Consider the following 14437-nt stretch of genomic DNA (forward strand, 5'->3'; position numbering starts at 1 on the left):
AAAGAAGCCAAAAAAAAACGAACGTTCTGTCCCCAATAAGACCAAGGACGAACGCTGGAAACGAGACTAAAGGACGCTCGTTCGAATCAGAGTACGAACGGCAGAATTTCAGAGAGAACGAGGTCGAACCATGCTTACTGGACCAAAAGGACGCTCGTTAAGAATCAGAAAACGAACGCGACCGATTTTAGCGAGCGCTCAATCTAAGACCGAGCCCATGTTTAGGACGAGCGTTCAGTCTAAAAACCGAACACCCTTAAGGACGAACGCTAAATTCAGAAATCGAGATTATTAGGACGAACGCTCAATTCGGAGATTTTGGACGAACGCTCAGTTCGGAGCACTTCTGGAGGAACGCTCAGTTCAAAACCGAGCGCCGTTTTGGACGAACGCTCAAGGTGAGCACCAATTAAAGCGAGCGTTCGGTATAAGACCGAACACCATCTTGAGCGAACGTTCGGTATCAGACCGAACACCAATTAGGACGAGCGCTCATCATAAAAACCGAGCACCCAAAAAGGACGAACGCTCAATCAGAGTATTTTGACACGAGGACGCTCGTCCTCCACTAGATTACTATTTAAATGAGAGAATCAACATTTCACTGTTACTTACAGGAAAACCGAACGGTTGATGACCGTCCAGAACGAACGTACAACTTGTTCATGGAAGATTCATTTCTCAGAAAATCATCTCATCTCATTCGTTCATATCATTCCAAAATCTCAAATTTCATATATCATTCTTATTCCATAAAGACGAACTGTTCACATAATTCAAGCATAGCAACCTCATACAATCAAAATAACGAACGTTCATGCAAATTCATATATCTCACTTCACCCAAAAATTAACGATCGTTCATATATTTTCAAACACAGTAACCTCACGCATCATACTCATCCAGCAAATAACGTTCGTTCATACAATTTCATACGTATCATGCATCATGCATTAATTTCATGCAGTAAATTAACGAACGTTCATATTAGGCACACAACATGAATTAAATCAAATAAGCTTCCCTTACCTGGAAATGACGGACGTTCACAGACGCACACAATTTCTCCTCTACGTTTCCCTTTCCCACGCTCGTAAACGCTCGTTAACCAAACTACAATGAACGAGCCCTGACACCAAATCAGAATTACGCTACACTAATAAAGGACGAACGCACAACTCAGAATTGAGTTTGCGTACGAGGAAAACGAACGCTAGAGAGAAAGGAAGGCTTACCAGTTTCACTAGCCGAACGCTCTTCTCTGGAAGCCCTGGATGTCGAGCGTCCTTCCACACTGCCGGAACCCAGAATTGGAGGGGATTAAACGATGGTGTGTCTTAGAGAGAGGGTGCAGAGAGCGTAGAGAGAAGCAAGAGAGAATTCAGAAACGGAAAATGGTGGAGCGTGTGGAGGGTGGAGGATTTATCAGAGTCTCGTCCGTTTTTCCACCTCGCCAGCGCACGTTCACACTGCCAGCGCATGTTCACACTGCCAGCACACGTTCACACTACGTTTTGACTAAATTCACGCGCACGGTTGACGTTCGTTAGCGGATGTCGGACGCTTGCTGTCTCCACGAGCGTCGCTGAGGTGGCGCGCTCTCAGGCTGCCACGTTTTTTTTTTTTTTTTTTTTTTTTTTTTTCCTGAGGCCTGACACTTTGACAAGATGGACCAATCACATAATAACACGTAGATAATGTTAAAATATTGTTAAAGTATCATTATTCTATATGAAAATAAGAAATAATATAAAATAATAATGGAGAAGGAAACTATGTAATTGATCCTAGTAAACTATGTTTTAGAGCAAGTTTTTTAATAAACATGAAACAAATTTAGGTTATTTCAATAAATTTAGGTTATTCCAATAAATGATAATGTACTCAATCATAATTAATAATTTTGAGAGATATAATTTTAAAGGGAAAATATATAATAAATAAGTTTGATATAAAAAAATATAAGCGGTATCTCTAAAAATTTTATGTAAAAAGAGAAAAGTCAACGCTAATAATGATGATTAGCATCGGCTTTTGAGTAGGCAAACAACTAAAGTAAATAGTGTTTGTGTCAATTAGGGAAATCAAAGCTACTACCATTCACTTCTCTCATTCTAAAATCCATTTTAAGCTGAAAAAAATAATTAATTAACTTAACGTAGTGTTGGTCAAACTGTTGTTCGTAAATATTTTTATTTTTTATTTTTTAACTGATTTTTTATTTTTTAAAATTTATTAAATGTTAGGCTTCAACAACACTATTTTTTACTTTAAATTCAAAAATTAACTTCTTAGTATTGATCGAGGCAACTCAAATAATTTTTTTTATATAATTATTAAATACTAACATTCAAGTACTTGTTAATTTTATATTTTAATTCAAAAAATAACTTCTTAGTATTAATTTTTTTAAGTTAATAAATGCTAGCTTCAACTAGACCGATGCTATTTTTTATTTTAAATTCTAGAATTAACTTTTTAACGTCGGTTTAGCGCATTCTAACCAAACTTTTTTATTTCTTAAAGTTTATTAAATTCTAACATTGGTCTGACCAGTACTATTTTATTTCTGGTTCATAAAATTAACTTTCTAATATATTCCAACACAGTCTAATGGAATTTTTTTTCTTTTAAAAAGTAAAGGTGATGTTTTATATCATGGAGATGAAATCAAAATATAGCTGAGTTAATGGAGGGCCTCCGTATATATGTCAATTGTTACAGCCACAAGAAGTGAAGGATAAAAATTCAAATCGGATATATAGTTTCGATATTATTAAAGTTGATAAAATATTTGGTATTTCATTAAAGTATAAGGTAACAAAGTTAAGTAATGATCACTAGTTACCTACTTGTTCGATTCAAGAATGTTATCCAAGAAGCAACAGTACATAAACGTGGTAAAGGACGAATGATAAAGTCAATGCATCCAAGCAGCCAGGTACAGACAAAAGTTTAAATAGCTGACTTGGATCAAGGAAGAAGAACATATTTTGTCTTTTACTTTAAAAAAAGTGATACCTGTGATTTATTTCTATTTCGTAATTTTTAAAGGAATAGTTTCTTTCAATATATTATTTTGTTTAAGTTTGATATTATATATATTTTTTATTTGGTGTTGTAGTATACTTAATAGTTTTACATCATTTAGGAGTGAGGCCAATGAAAATTTAAATGTTATTTCTTCTTTCAACACTTTGAAGTGGTCTTTTAAGAACAAAACCATGACAAAAACTCCAGGCTTCAAAGCAGACAATACTTTAAATATGGTGATTGATTTTCATGATGTTATCTCAATGGATTTAGGACCAGAGAATTGTCTATGAGGACGAAAACTCTCCTAGTCCTCAACTGGGGACTTGTTTTGATATACTAACTAGTCACACATTACTTACGAGTCGATGTCAAAAGCAGTTTAAATGCACCTTAATCCCTTAACCATCTGATGTGTCTTTTAAGGACAAAATCATAAAAAGAGCTCTAAACTCCAAAGTGGATTTATATTTTAAAATACAAGACTAATGAAAACATTGAGAGGTACATGACAAGGTTGGAGGTAAAAGGATTCACTCAAACATATGGAGTATCTTACTTGGAGACTTTTGCACCAATTGCAAAAGTGAACATGATTAGAGTTATATTGGTTTAGAGTTTAGGATTTATAAATATGCTACAATTTTATGTGAAAGATGTTTTTTTACGTAGAGATCTTAAAGAAGAAATATACATGGAGGTATTACCTGGACATACGGGACAGATTGAGGCAAACATAGTATGCAAATTAAAAACGACATTGTATAGGTTGAAACAACAACCTAGAAATGGTTTATAAGATTTACCAAAGTCATGATAGGTCTCTAATATAAATTGAGTCAAGGAGACCACATTTTGTTTATTAAACATTCTGATTTAAGGGGCTAATACTTCTAGTCTATGTATATGATATTATTGTGACCGGTAATGATGAAAATGAACAATAAAGGTTGAGCTAATGTCTAGTCAGAGAATTTAAAATTAAGACTTCAGGAAAAAGAAATATTTCTTAGGAATTGAAGTTGCTCACTTAAAGAAAGATTTTTATATCGCAACAAAAGTATATCATTGATCTCTGCCAAGAAATGGGTAAAATGGCCTGTAAACCAACAAGCACACCTGTTGATCCAAATGTAAAGTTGATAAAGAAATATATTAAAGACTTGTAGGAAGACTTATTTATTTATCTCACACTAGACTTCATATTAATTTTTGTTGTGAGTTTACTAAGTCAGCTTATGCATCAACCAAAGGAAGCCCACTTAAGTTGTTATAAGGATTGTTCAATATTTGAAAGAGACACCAAGAAGAAGAATTTTGTTCAAAAGAAACAAGAATGTTGATCTTGAAGCATATACTGATGCTAATTATGCAGGTTCAATTGTTGATAACTTGGAAGAGTAAAAACTAAAGTGTAGTAGCCAACTCCAATGTTGAAACAAAATTTCGACCAATGGCTCAAGGGATATGTAAGCTATTGTGATGGACCTATGTTGTGATAAAAAAAATTCTACAATTAACAAAGCTCATAATCAAGTACAACATGATAGAACCAAACATATTAAAGTGGACACACATTTTGTTATAGAAATGCTTGACACCAACATGATTTACACACTATATGTTTCTTCTCAACGACAACTTGTAAATATACTTTAGAAAAGGTTGAACAACAATAATTTTGAAAGAATTATATCCAAGCTAAAAATGAAAAACACTTATTACCAGCTTAAGGAGGTGTGTTAAAAGTTTCACATCAACTAGTGATAATGATAATTTACAATATATAAGTGAGTGTAAACCTCACCTTACAAGCCACTTTTGTGGGGGGGTTGAGTTAGGTTTAAAATTCACTTCTAAACATTATATCAGAGTCAAAAGTTAAAGCATATCATAGGAAATCGATTTTGTGGAGTTAAGTTAGACTTAAAATATAATTCTTAACCGTAATTACCAACCACGATAGGAGAATGCAATTTGAGGTTTTTCGAAAAACAACAAACCATAAATGAATGGTCAAAAGCATGTTCAAAACAAACTACTACATTGATCGAAAATGTTAAACACCATAGCCAAGGATAATTCCAAATCGAAAATGTTAAACACCACATACACACTCTAACTCCACTTTACCAAATCAGACTTACAAGTCTGATTCGTTCACCTTGTAAAGCTCCAAATTTAGGAGGTTTATGTACTTCGCTTCATTCAAGCCAGAAAATAATATTAAATAAATATAAATATTCTCATAATATCTTGTAATATGAGCATATTATTCTCGTAATAAATATCACAAAATAATAAATATAATTATGAGCATAATATATCACGAATCTCATTAAATATGACAATTGACACTCATAAGAAAATAATAAATCAAATAGCGTATATTTCATGAATTAACTTTCTTTGACAATCAATTATTATCTTTACAATTTTTTTTCCACCTTTTTGTTTATAAATACAAGCATTCTCTACGAGTGGACAAAATTAATTAAAATGCACTTAACTGTTAAAAATTACACTAAACCTAAAATAATTCACTTGAATTGAACTGAAAATTAGTTTAAATTAATTATTGATCTAACAAACGAAACTAAACTATTATGTAAAAACCTTGAAAAAAATTAGCTAACTAGATAGGAAAGATCTTTCTTTACTTAGAAACATAGGTTCCCCCATAAACAACAAAATTGAAAAATTGCGATGAGTCGGGTCAGACCAAAGGTTGACATAGACCAGGTCACACAAAATGTCATAACGAGTCACGATGAAATTTGATCGAATTTGGTCGGGACAGGCACAGTCAAAACTCAGTCGAGTCAATCCCAACCTAAAATTAATCGAATTAGGTTGGGAAGGCCATAGATAAAATTTAGTCAAGTCAGTCTCGACCGAAGGCCTAAGTAAAAAAATGACTTAGTTTGGATGGAACGACCACGATCAAAACTTGATCGAGTCAATGCCGATCAAAAATCGATCGAATTTGGCCAAATTGGACCCAGCCGAAAGTTGGTCGAATTCGGCCGGGACGAAAACGTTTGAAACTTAGTTGAGTTGATCCCAATCGAAATCGGTTGAATCCAATTGAGTTAACCTTGGTTCAAAATTAACAAAGTTTGGTCAAAACAACCATGAATGGTCTTTCCAACCAAAAATTGATCGAATTCAGCCAAGTCAAATATGGTCGAAACTCAGTCGAGTCAACTCCAAATGAAATTTATCTAAATTAGCCTTTATCAAAAATCGACCAAATTTAATAAATTAACTCTGACCAAAAATCGACTAAATACGACCCAGTCAAACCCACCCAAAATTTGATTGAGTCGATAATAATCAAACTAAACTATAACTTTAGATACACTCAAACAAGTACTAAATATAAAACAAAAACAAAAAAGTAATAAATATAAAACAGAACAAAACCGGAGAATAAACGTACTTATCCAAACTTCTGTTAATAACACTTTTAATACATAAATCAAAATCGTTTATAAATATTTTATGTTTGTTATCCATTAGGAGCATAAATTATCTTTGGTAGAGAACCTCTATTGAGGTGTGCAACACATCATTCCACATAAGTAAATTCTTTGTGGGTTTTGATAATAACTCACTTAGAATGTCAAAATTTCCTATAATGGAAGTTTTTCTTTATGTATTTCAGCTATCGTGTAATAAAATATTCAATTCGGATAATTATATATACAATTATTAGGGTAATATACAATTAAACTTAAATATATCCTACATCTTTCAGAATACATATCAAATTAGGAATATAAATTTTGACTCAAACTAAACATTAATCAAATTCATCGATTCCTAAATTCTAAGAACTTAATTGCACATATATATTTTTAAATCTTCAAGTATCTTTGTTGACCATTATTCCTTTTTCTCTAAAAATTATTGCAAAAAATCATATATCAATATTACCTAAGATCATATTGTTAAAGTAACATTAGAAATTGAATTACATGGTTTTAAGAATCTCTCTGATACTATTAGTCATATAATATTGTGTAGAACAAACTCAAAGTTACAGTGTTTATAATTGAATTGAAATTAATTTTTGAACATATAAAAATATAAAGAACATTATTTTTGGACTTCATGATAATTAAACTCATAATATTTGGTAGACGTACCAGAATAATACTTTTAGGCTGAAATAAATAATCATTGGGTCAATTAATTATGCAATGTAGAAGATATGTCACGCCATACATATTCCAAACCTTATTAAAAGTCTGAACTATATAATGCTGGGAATCAAATTCAATAATACAGTAGTATCGCATACGTATATTTCTATTTTCTCAAAAAATTAGAGCGAAAGTAGTTAGGCCATTGATTATGCGTCGTACCAAAACGGTCAAGTATAAACGCCTCTTCATCGTGTGGAAGATTATTCAAAACTGGTAGGACAACGGCTGACCGCGGTTAGTTAACTCCCTCGTCACCATTGCATTAACCCATCATCAGAGCATTAACCTTAATTGTTAAGGTCCACGTGGCACCCAAGGAAACTTCCTAGTAAAGATCAACGGTTCCAGTTTCACATACTTACCTAAACTCACTTAACCATGGTTAAGTTGGTCAATTACGAAAATGCCTCCGAAGGAGAAGTTAATGACGAGCAAACCATGCGTTAAGGACTATAAGAGAAGCCTCGGAGAGTCGCTAGGTTTGCCGAACCAACTCCTCAAACGAGACTTAGAAAGAGAAGGATACGAAAAAGTCCTTTTTGCCCTTTGTCTTTCTGCTTTCTTTCGTTGTTTTCCTGTGTTGTTTCTGAATGGCGAGTTCTTCCAGAACAACAAAATCTAGCGGACTAGTGCTTCGTTCTTCTCTCTTACCTTCTACCAAATTCTGTTCTTATTCAACGTCAAACGCACAGTTTCGTTCGTCTTCGTCAAGTTTCTTTGAAAATTCTCACTCGCACATGCCGCACCGTTCGACTTCCCCGACGCGTGTCAACGTAATCAGCACGGCACCATCTCCCTCCGTCCGGTTTGCCCTCGACCGGTCTATCTCCCCGAGCCGGACCGTGTCGAGCCACGTAATCGTCAAGAAGAACCACCGCCACGTTACGGTTCAGAAGAAAACGTGCATGTGTTCCCCTACCAATCATCCCGGTTCGTTCCGGTGCAGTCTCCACAAGAACAGTCAACACCACGCACCAGCAGGTTCGTTCCCCTCAAACCGGCTCAACATGCGCCGGTCCGCGATGAAAAACTCGCTCGTCAGAATCGGAGGCGTCGAAGGTGAGTGGGTGAAACGCGCTCTCACTGCGTTGATTCGTCCTTCTTCGCACCAACAGAGGAGAAGATCAGCCTACGAACCGAGACCGAGTCGTCTCTCGATCATGTCGAAATCCGAAGAAGATCTGTAAATTTCTTATCTCTCTCATTACAGGTTTTGAATCGCCCTGGGAGATTCTCCAGTTGCGTTGCTGGAAGATTTTTGCGTAGATCTAAGAAGCTGGACTCCAAGAATTGGTTATTGTACATAACATTTGCTATGGAAGGAGAATTTTGGACAATTTATTTTCAATTAAAATGCAACAAAAATAAACTAAAAACAATAAAGGTTAATAACCTCAATTCACATACTCTGATTCGCACAATTTCAATTTTCAGAATTCCAGTTAACAATGGAATTGACGGAGTTTATTATGTTTGCCGTTGCCATTAATGTTCCATCGCGTCTGTGTGATGATTTCGTCGTAGCTGCTGTTGCCGTTGACTCCCGTTATCTTTCGTCCCGTTGTTTTGCGTTTGGTGCCAAGGTATTTGCTTTATTTTTAATTTTTATTATTGTTTTCTATATTTATTTAATTGCAAGTTTGGTTGTGCAGCTGTTTGGTGCAGGGACTTTCATCGTGGAGCTACATGGGACATTTCAAAAATATTTAATGAAAAATTGGATATTTAAAAATATATTTTAAGAATGATCTGGAAAGGGGAAACAAGAAAAAGAAAAACTTAACTATAAATGTGAGTAATTAACCAATAAACATATATTGATTGAATGTTACAATAATCTTTTGTGAGACAGACAATGCTAGTTAAGTTGAATATTATTATCAAATTATTAATATTCGGATGGTATTATTTCCTTCAAAATAAAACCACACATTTCACCATCCTAACTAATAATATTTTGATTATATTTATTTTAATTTTTAACTGAAAATCTTAATATATATTATTATATTATTAAAGTTTGTCATAAATAAGGAGTATGCTTTTTTAAGAGTGTAAATATTATTTTCCTATTCTTTAAGTACGCTCCATTGATAATTTCATGATTTTATTGAATAAACAGTTTTTACTTTTTGCAGGAAGTTTGTTCAGTTCACGTAAAAAGGTACGATGTTATTGAATGGTAGGAAAAAATAACGTGACAATTCAATGAAAAGTACGACAATATTATTAGATTCTAGAAAACTAAGAAAATGAGATGACACGTTACCTGCAATTTGAAAACTCGTATAGTAGATTACGTATAAATATTAAAATGAACTATTCTAATAGGATTAGTTGGGAGAAATAAAATGGGAAAACTAATTTAGTGATAAATAGAATATAAATAAAAAGTTGGAGTAAAAGTTATTTCTTTTAAAGATATTATTATTGAAATTTTTTATTGCTTTTGGTTTAGTGTTTGGAATTTTAGATTCATATTTTGGACGTAATATAAATTATTACATAAATTGTGAAATTTTGTTCAATCGTAATTCGATTTTAAACTATATGTATATTATGAATAATGTTAGGATTACAATTTAGAGAATATTCTCCATACACATATTGGACCAAACATAGTTTGCAGTAATTTGAGAATTTGACGCTGTGCAAACATGTGAAAGCTGACCTTCTCAACTTTTGAATATGACAGATGGTACTGAAGAACACAAAGGACTAAAATGAGTAAAATGACTAACCACCAAATTGGGTAAAGAAAATTAATCACCTAATAAATTGAAATATTTTTTCCCTAAAATGCCTTTTTTAAATGTTTGCAAAATTCAATTAATTGCTGAAATAATTGCAAGATCTGTTCTCTTTTCTCACATTTCTTTAAAAGTTTGCGAAAATCAAGTTATTGCTAGTATAACCACAAAATCTTATCTCTTTTCTTCTTTTTCTGCTCAAAATTCGATAATCTGAAAATCAGATGTTGACCTTTTATCATGATACTCCTTTATGGAAAAATTGTTCGAAATTCGGTCACTCAAGTCAAATTTTGAGATAAAACTTTTTTACAAAAATATATTTTTAAAACATATTAACATAAAATTAAAATATTAAAAATATTAATTAATTCATATAATAAATATGCTTTAATTATTATATAAATTAATAATTTTTAAATGAAATATTTTTTATTTATTTTAATAAGTTCAATTTACTTTTATTAATAATTTTAGTATTCAAATGAAATTTAATATTATTAAATTATGTTTAAAAGTTAACATATAAATATCAATAAATTTACATTCAAAAATATATTATTGTAAAAATAATCTTATGTTATAAATATATTATCTTTAGAAAGTAACATTATGAAATAAACTATAATTTAAATGGGGGTGAGCACAGTTAGAAGAATAAGAAAAAGCAACAATATAAACGGTAAAGAAGGATAAAAAAAATATATCAATATTTAAGAATTAGATATCAAATTAGAACGATTTTAAAAAATGAGATTAGTTCTATCGATTTAAAATTGTAAGAGATTAAAAATTACATAAAGTAATAACATTCTCTCCACTTTTTAATCTTTTAAAAATTTAAAAATCACATATAATTTTTAATCTCTTAAAATTTTAAGTTATTAATGTTTCTATTCACTTTTTGAAATTTGCATTCTAATTTTAAATCAATTATAACCTTAAATTAAAAATATTTAATAAAAATATAAGTATATATTTATATAAAAATTAAATTTGGTTTTAATTTGAAGAAGAAAAAAATTATTCTATTTAAAAACAATTAAATTAAAAAAATAACGAATATAGGAACCAAATTGAATATAAAACATTGACTGTAACATGTGATACTTATCATGACACATGACACGATATTGGTATGATGCATAGACATTTTTTTATAAACTTAAAAATAAAAATAAAAAATATAAAAAAAATATTAAAAAATCACGAATTGACATATGACCGATCTTATCTTGTTCACTATTCATTAATTACTTAAACGATATTAGCAAAAAGACTAAATTGAACAAAATTAATGAAAATTAGAACCAAACTGAAAAAAATATTATGACTAAATTGAATAAACACAACGAAAATAAGAACCAAATTAGTATTTAAACCTTATAAAAATTAATATATAATTTAAACTATTTTTTAAAAAAATTAATACATTTTTTTAATATGTTTTATATATTTGGCATTCCTAAAAGATTTTATATATTTGTTGAAGATTCGCTATTGGACAAATCTGAGGTGGTAAGTGACATCTTGTGTTCACATCATGTTGTAATAAATGTTTTGAATGTTTTGAATGTTTTTAATATTGTTTTCTTAATGGATAAAAACCAACAAATATTGGTTACTATTACTTAAGAAAGTTGGGGTTACATGAACATGGTTGACTTTTTCAACTATCTTTGTATTCTTATCAAGTGAATGACAAAATAATTTCACCTGGGCTCTGAAAATGCTAAGAGAATTATTTATGACTTCTGAAGCTGGTCCAAAAGTCATTATTAGTGACAAATACCTAGCTTTAATGAATGTCATTGACAATATATTCCCTAAATGTTATCATCTCCTATGTCGTTTTCACATTCAGTAAAATGTGCAAGCCAATATTAGTTAATTTTGTTGATGCATGAGATGTTGTCATGGAAGCATGGGAAAATGTCATAGATTGTGAACTTAAGTCAATCTTTAGTGATTATTTTGACCACCTTCATTATGTTTGTAATTCATGATCTTTATTCTTTGAATATATCAACGACTCTTGGATTATTCCGTATAAAAAATATTTTGTAAAGGTGTGGACAAATCGATTAATTTATTTAGGAAACATAATATCAAACAAGTACGTATGAATCTTATTTTATTTAATTATTTTTTATAGATGTTTTATGCTATTATTTATGTCATTTATATCAGGGTTGAGTTTATTCACTATAGCCTAAAGAAAATATTGAGAAGTAGTATGAGAGACCTTTACTTGTATTGAGATACAATTCATAAAGTCATCATCCCGCAACATAATGAATTAAAGACATCTTTTGAAAAAAAGTTTAAATCTTATGAATGTCATTTTTAAGTCAAGATGATATAAAAGATTGGTTGAATATGTATCCAAATATGTTTTGGAACTCATTGTTGGGAAGTTCAATCGAGTTCAACATATAGGATTTGATAGTAAAAGTTGTAGTTGCATTTTGAGAGGAACATATGGTCTACCATGTGTTTGTGAATTAGCACGAAATAACCCTTTGATTATTGATCTGTCTGAAATTCATATTATGTGAACTAGATTGAGTTTTTCAAATATTTCATCAAATGAATCACAGATAAAGTTATGCATTCAAAAAGAATTTGATCTGATTCTTAATTGTTTCAAAGAAGTTGACATTGCAAAAAAATGACAGTCACATAAAAGTTACTTAAAATTGTTTGTTCTGTTATGACATCAATGATACCTTCAATGCATAAAGTTAATACTAATGGTGCAATAGAGATTAAAGTTCATTTATCTCAAAGGTTTACAAAGTGTGAACCCTCGTAATTTGAGCATATAGATGCCTTGCATTTTATACATGATAGTTTTTCAGTAAAGAAAGACATGCAATCTAAGACTAAATCTGATGCAAGATTTGGATTTATGCAATAAAGGTGAATACATGTTTTAGATTAGTTTCATCCGATCTGTCACCCTTACATTATCGATGTTATTGATGTCATTGATAATGGTCATTGTGGAAATATATGCATTGTTTCTTTGTTGGGGATCCATGAAGTGTCATGACCACCTTATTCGACATGATTTGTTTAAAAAACTTATTGAGTGTTTAAAGAACTTAGCTAGTGGCATGATAAATATGAAAGATTAGAGGGAAACTATGATCAACTAGAAAAACTAATGAAGTCTTTAATAATCGACTCCTAATTAGGGATACATATTGTTATACAAGTGGATAACTATACCTGGGTTATGTTATTGCTAATCAATATAATATCATCTTAGTTTGTTTGTCATTGGTCCAAAATATTATGATCTTTTCGCTACGTACTAGATCACATTCTAATATAAGACAATATCGACTAATAAGTATAAGACATGTTCATAGTTCTCATTTTGTGCAGGTAAAGTGATTAGTATTTTGTACTAATATAAAATAATTTCCATTTACTAATTTTATTTATACATGTTCACCTATATAAATGTTGTCCTTTATCGATGGTGGATATCATATCATCTACATGTTGTTACCCTGAGGATCATGCATGGTCATCTTCTTTTGTCAGTATGGAGCAAACATTTGTAGAGTTGATGAGCATGAATACTAGTTATGTAGATTTGCATCACGACTGATATTTGTATTATGTAAATAGATTATATATATGCATGCAAATAATAAATACAAAATTCTTTAGTTACAAACATTACTTTAACGTTCAAAATAATATAAGACATAATAAAAATTCTACTATTACATGTAAATCAACATAGATCAAGAGATCATTAAATAAACATGTTGCTAGTTATGTAGAGTTGATGAGCATGAATACTAGTTATGTAGATTTGCATTATGACTGATATTTGCATTATGTAAATAGATTATATATATGCAAATAATAAATACAAAATTCTTTAGTTACAAACATTACTTTAACGTTCAAAACAATATAAGACATAATAAAAATGCTACTATTACATGTAAATCAACATAGATCAAGAGATCATTAAATAAACATGTTGCTAGCCAAATGTAGATGAATGTCTATGGTGTATATTATGACCTCCTCTGTTGTGACATTAACCAACACATGTTTGGTGAAGCGTAACTAACAATTATCAATGGTTGTCAAGTTAGCCTCTAGAACAACATTTGACAATAGTGAGATAGACTGATCATACCCAAATTGCCTTAACACACATTCAGGCAAATGACAATGAATAATCCCACCCACTCCGATGGAGCCAGAGAACATACAAATTGTTAGATGCGGACAAGTAATTCGATGTGAAGGCATTATACGTCAAGGATCTAATTGTACCCTAAACTCATGTAGGCTGGAAAACTGCCTCCCCGTCATAAAAATTGCGGTCTAGCCTCATTATAACTAGCCAACAACTACTTCCTTCTTATCTTAAAGAAGTGTTCTTAAAGAAGTGCTCATATATTCAACTC

General features: G+C 31.0%; 1 protein-coding gene across 5 annotated transcripts; it reads left to right on the top strand.

The window, feature by feature from the left end:
• The first annotated feature begins 7271 nt into the window (after positions 1-7271).
• Positions 7272-11899, top strand: LOC148204903 (uncharacterized). Of its 5 annotated transcripts, XR_015782574.1 has the most exons (4): positions 7273-8428; positions 8680-8828; positions 8898-9036; positions 9384-11899. XR_015782574.1 is itself a non-coding variant. In XM_088100248.1 (2 exons), exons 1-2 carry the CDS (start codon positions 7836-7838, stop codon positions 8732-8734), a joined length of 648 nt encoding a protein of 215 aa, XP_087956374.1. In that variant the 5' UTR covers positions 7272-7835; the 3' UTR covers positions 8735-11899. The 5 variants fall into 5 exon arrangements, 1 of the variants encoding a protein (XP_087956374.1); XR_015782575.1 differs by lacking the exon at positions 8898-9036 and having other exon boundaries at positions 7272-8428; XR_015782573.1 differs by having other exon boundaries at positions 8898-11899.
• Positions 11900-14437: the final 2538 nt, after the last annotated feature.

Source organism: Vigna umbellata, chromosome 1, assembly GCF_029865625.1.
Source record: "Vigna umbellata cultivar VRB3 chromosome 1, Vumbellata_1.0, whole genome shotgun sequence".
In the NCBI taxonomy this organism is placed as follows: domain Eukaryota; kingdom Viridiplantae; phylum Streptophyta; class Magnoliopsida; order Fabales; family Fabaceae; genus Vigna; species Vigna umbellata.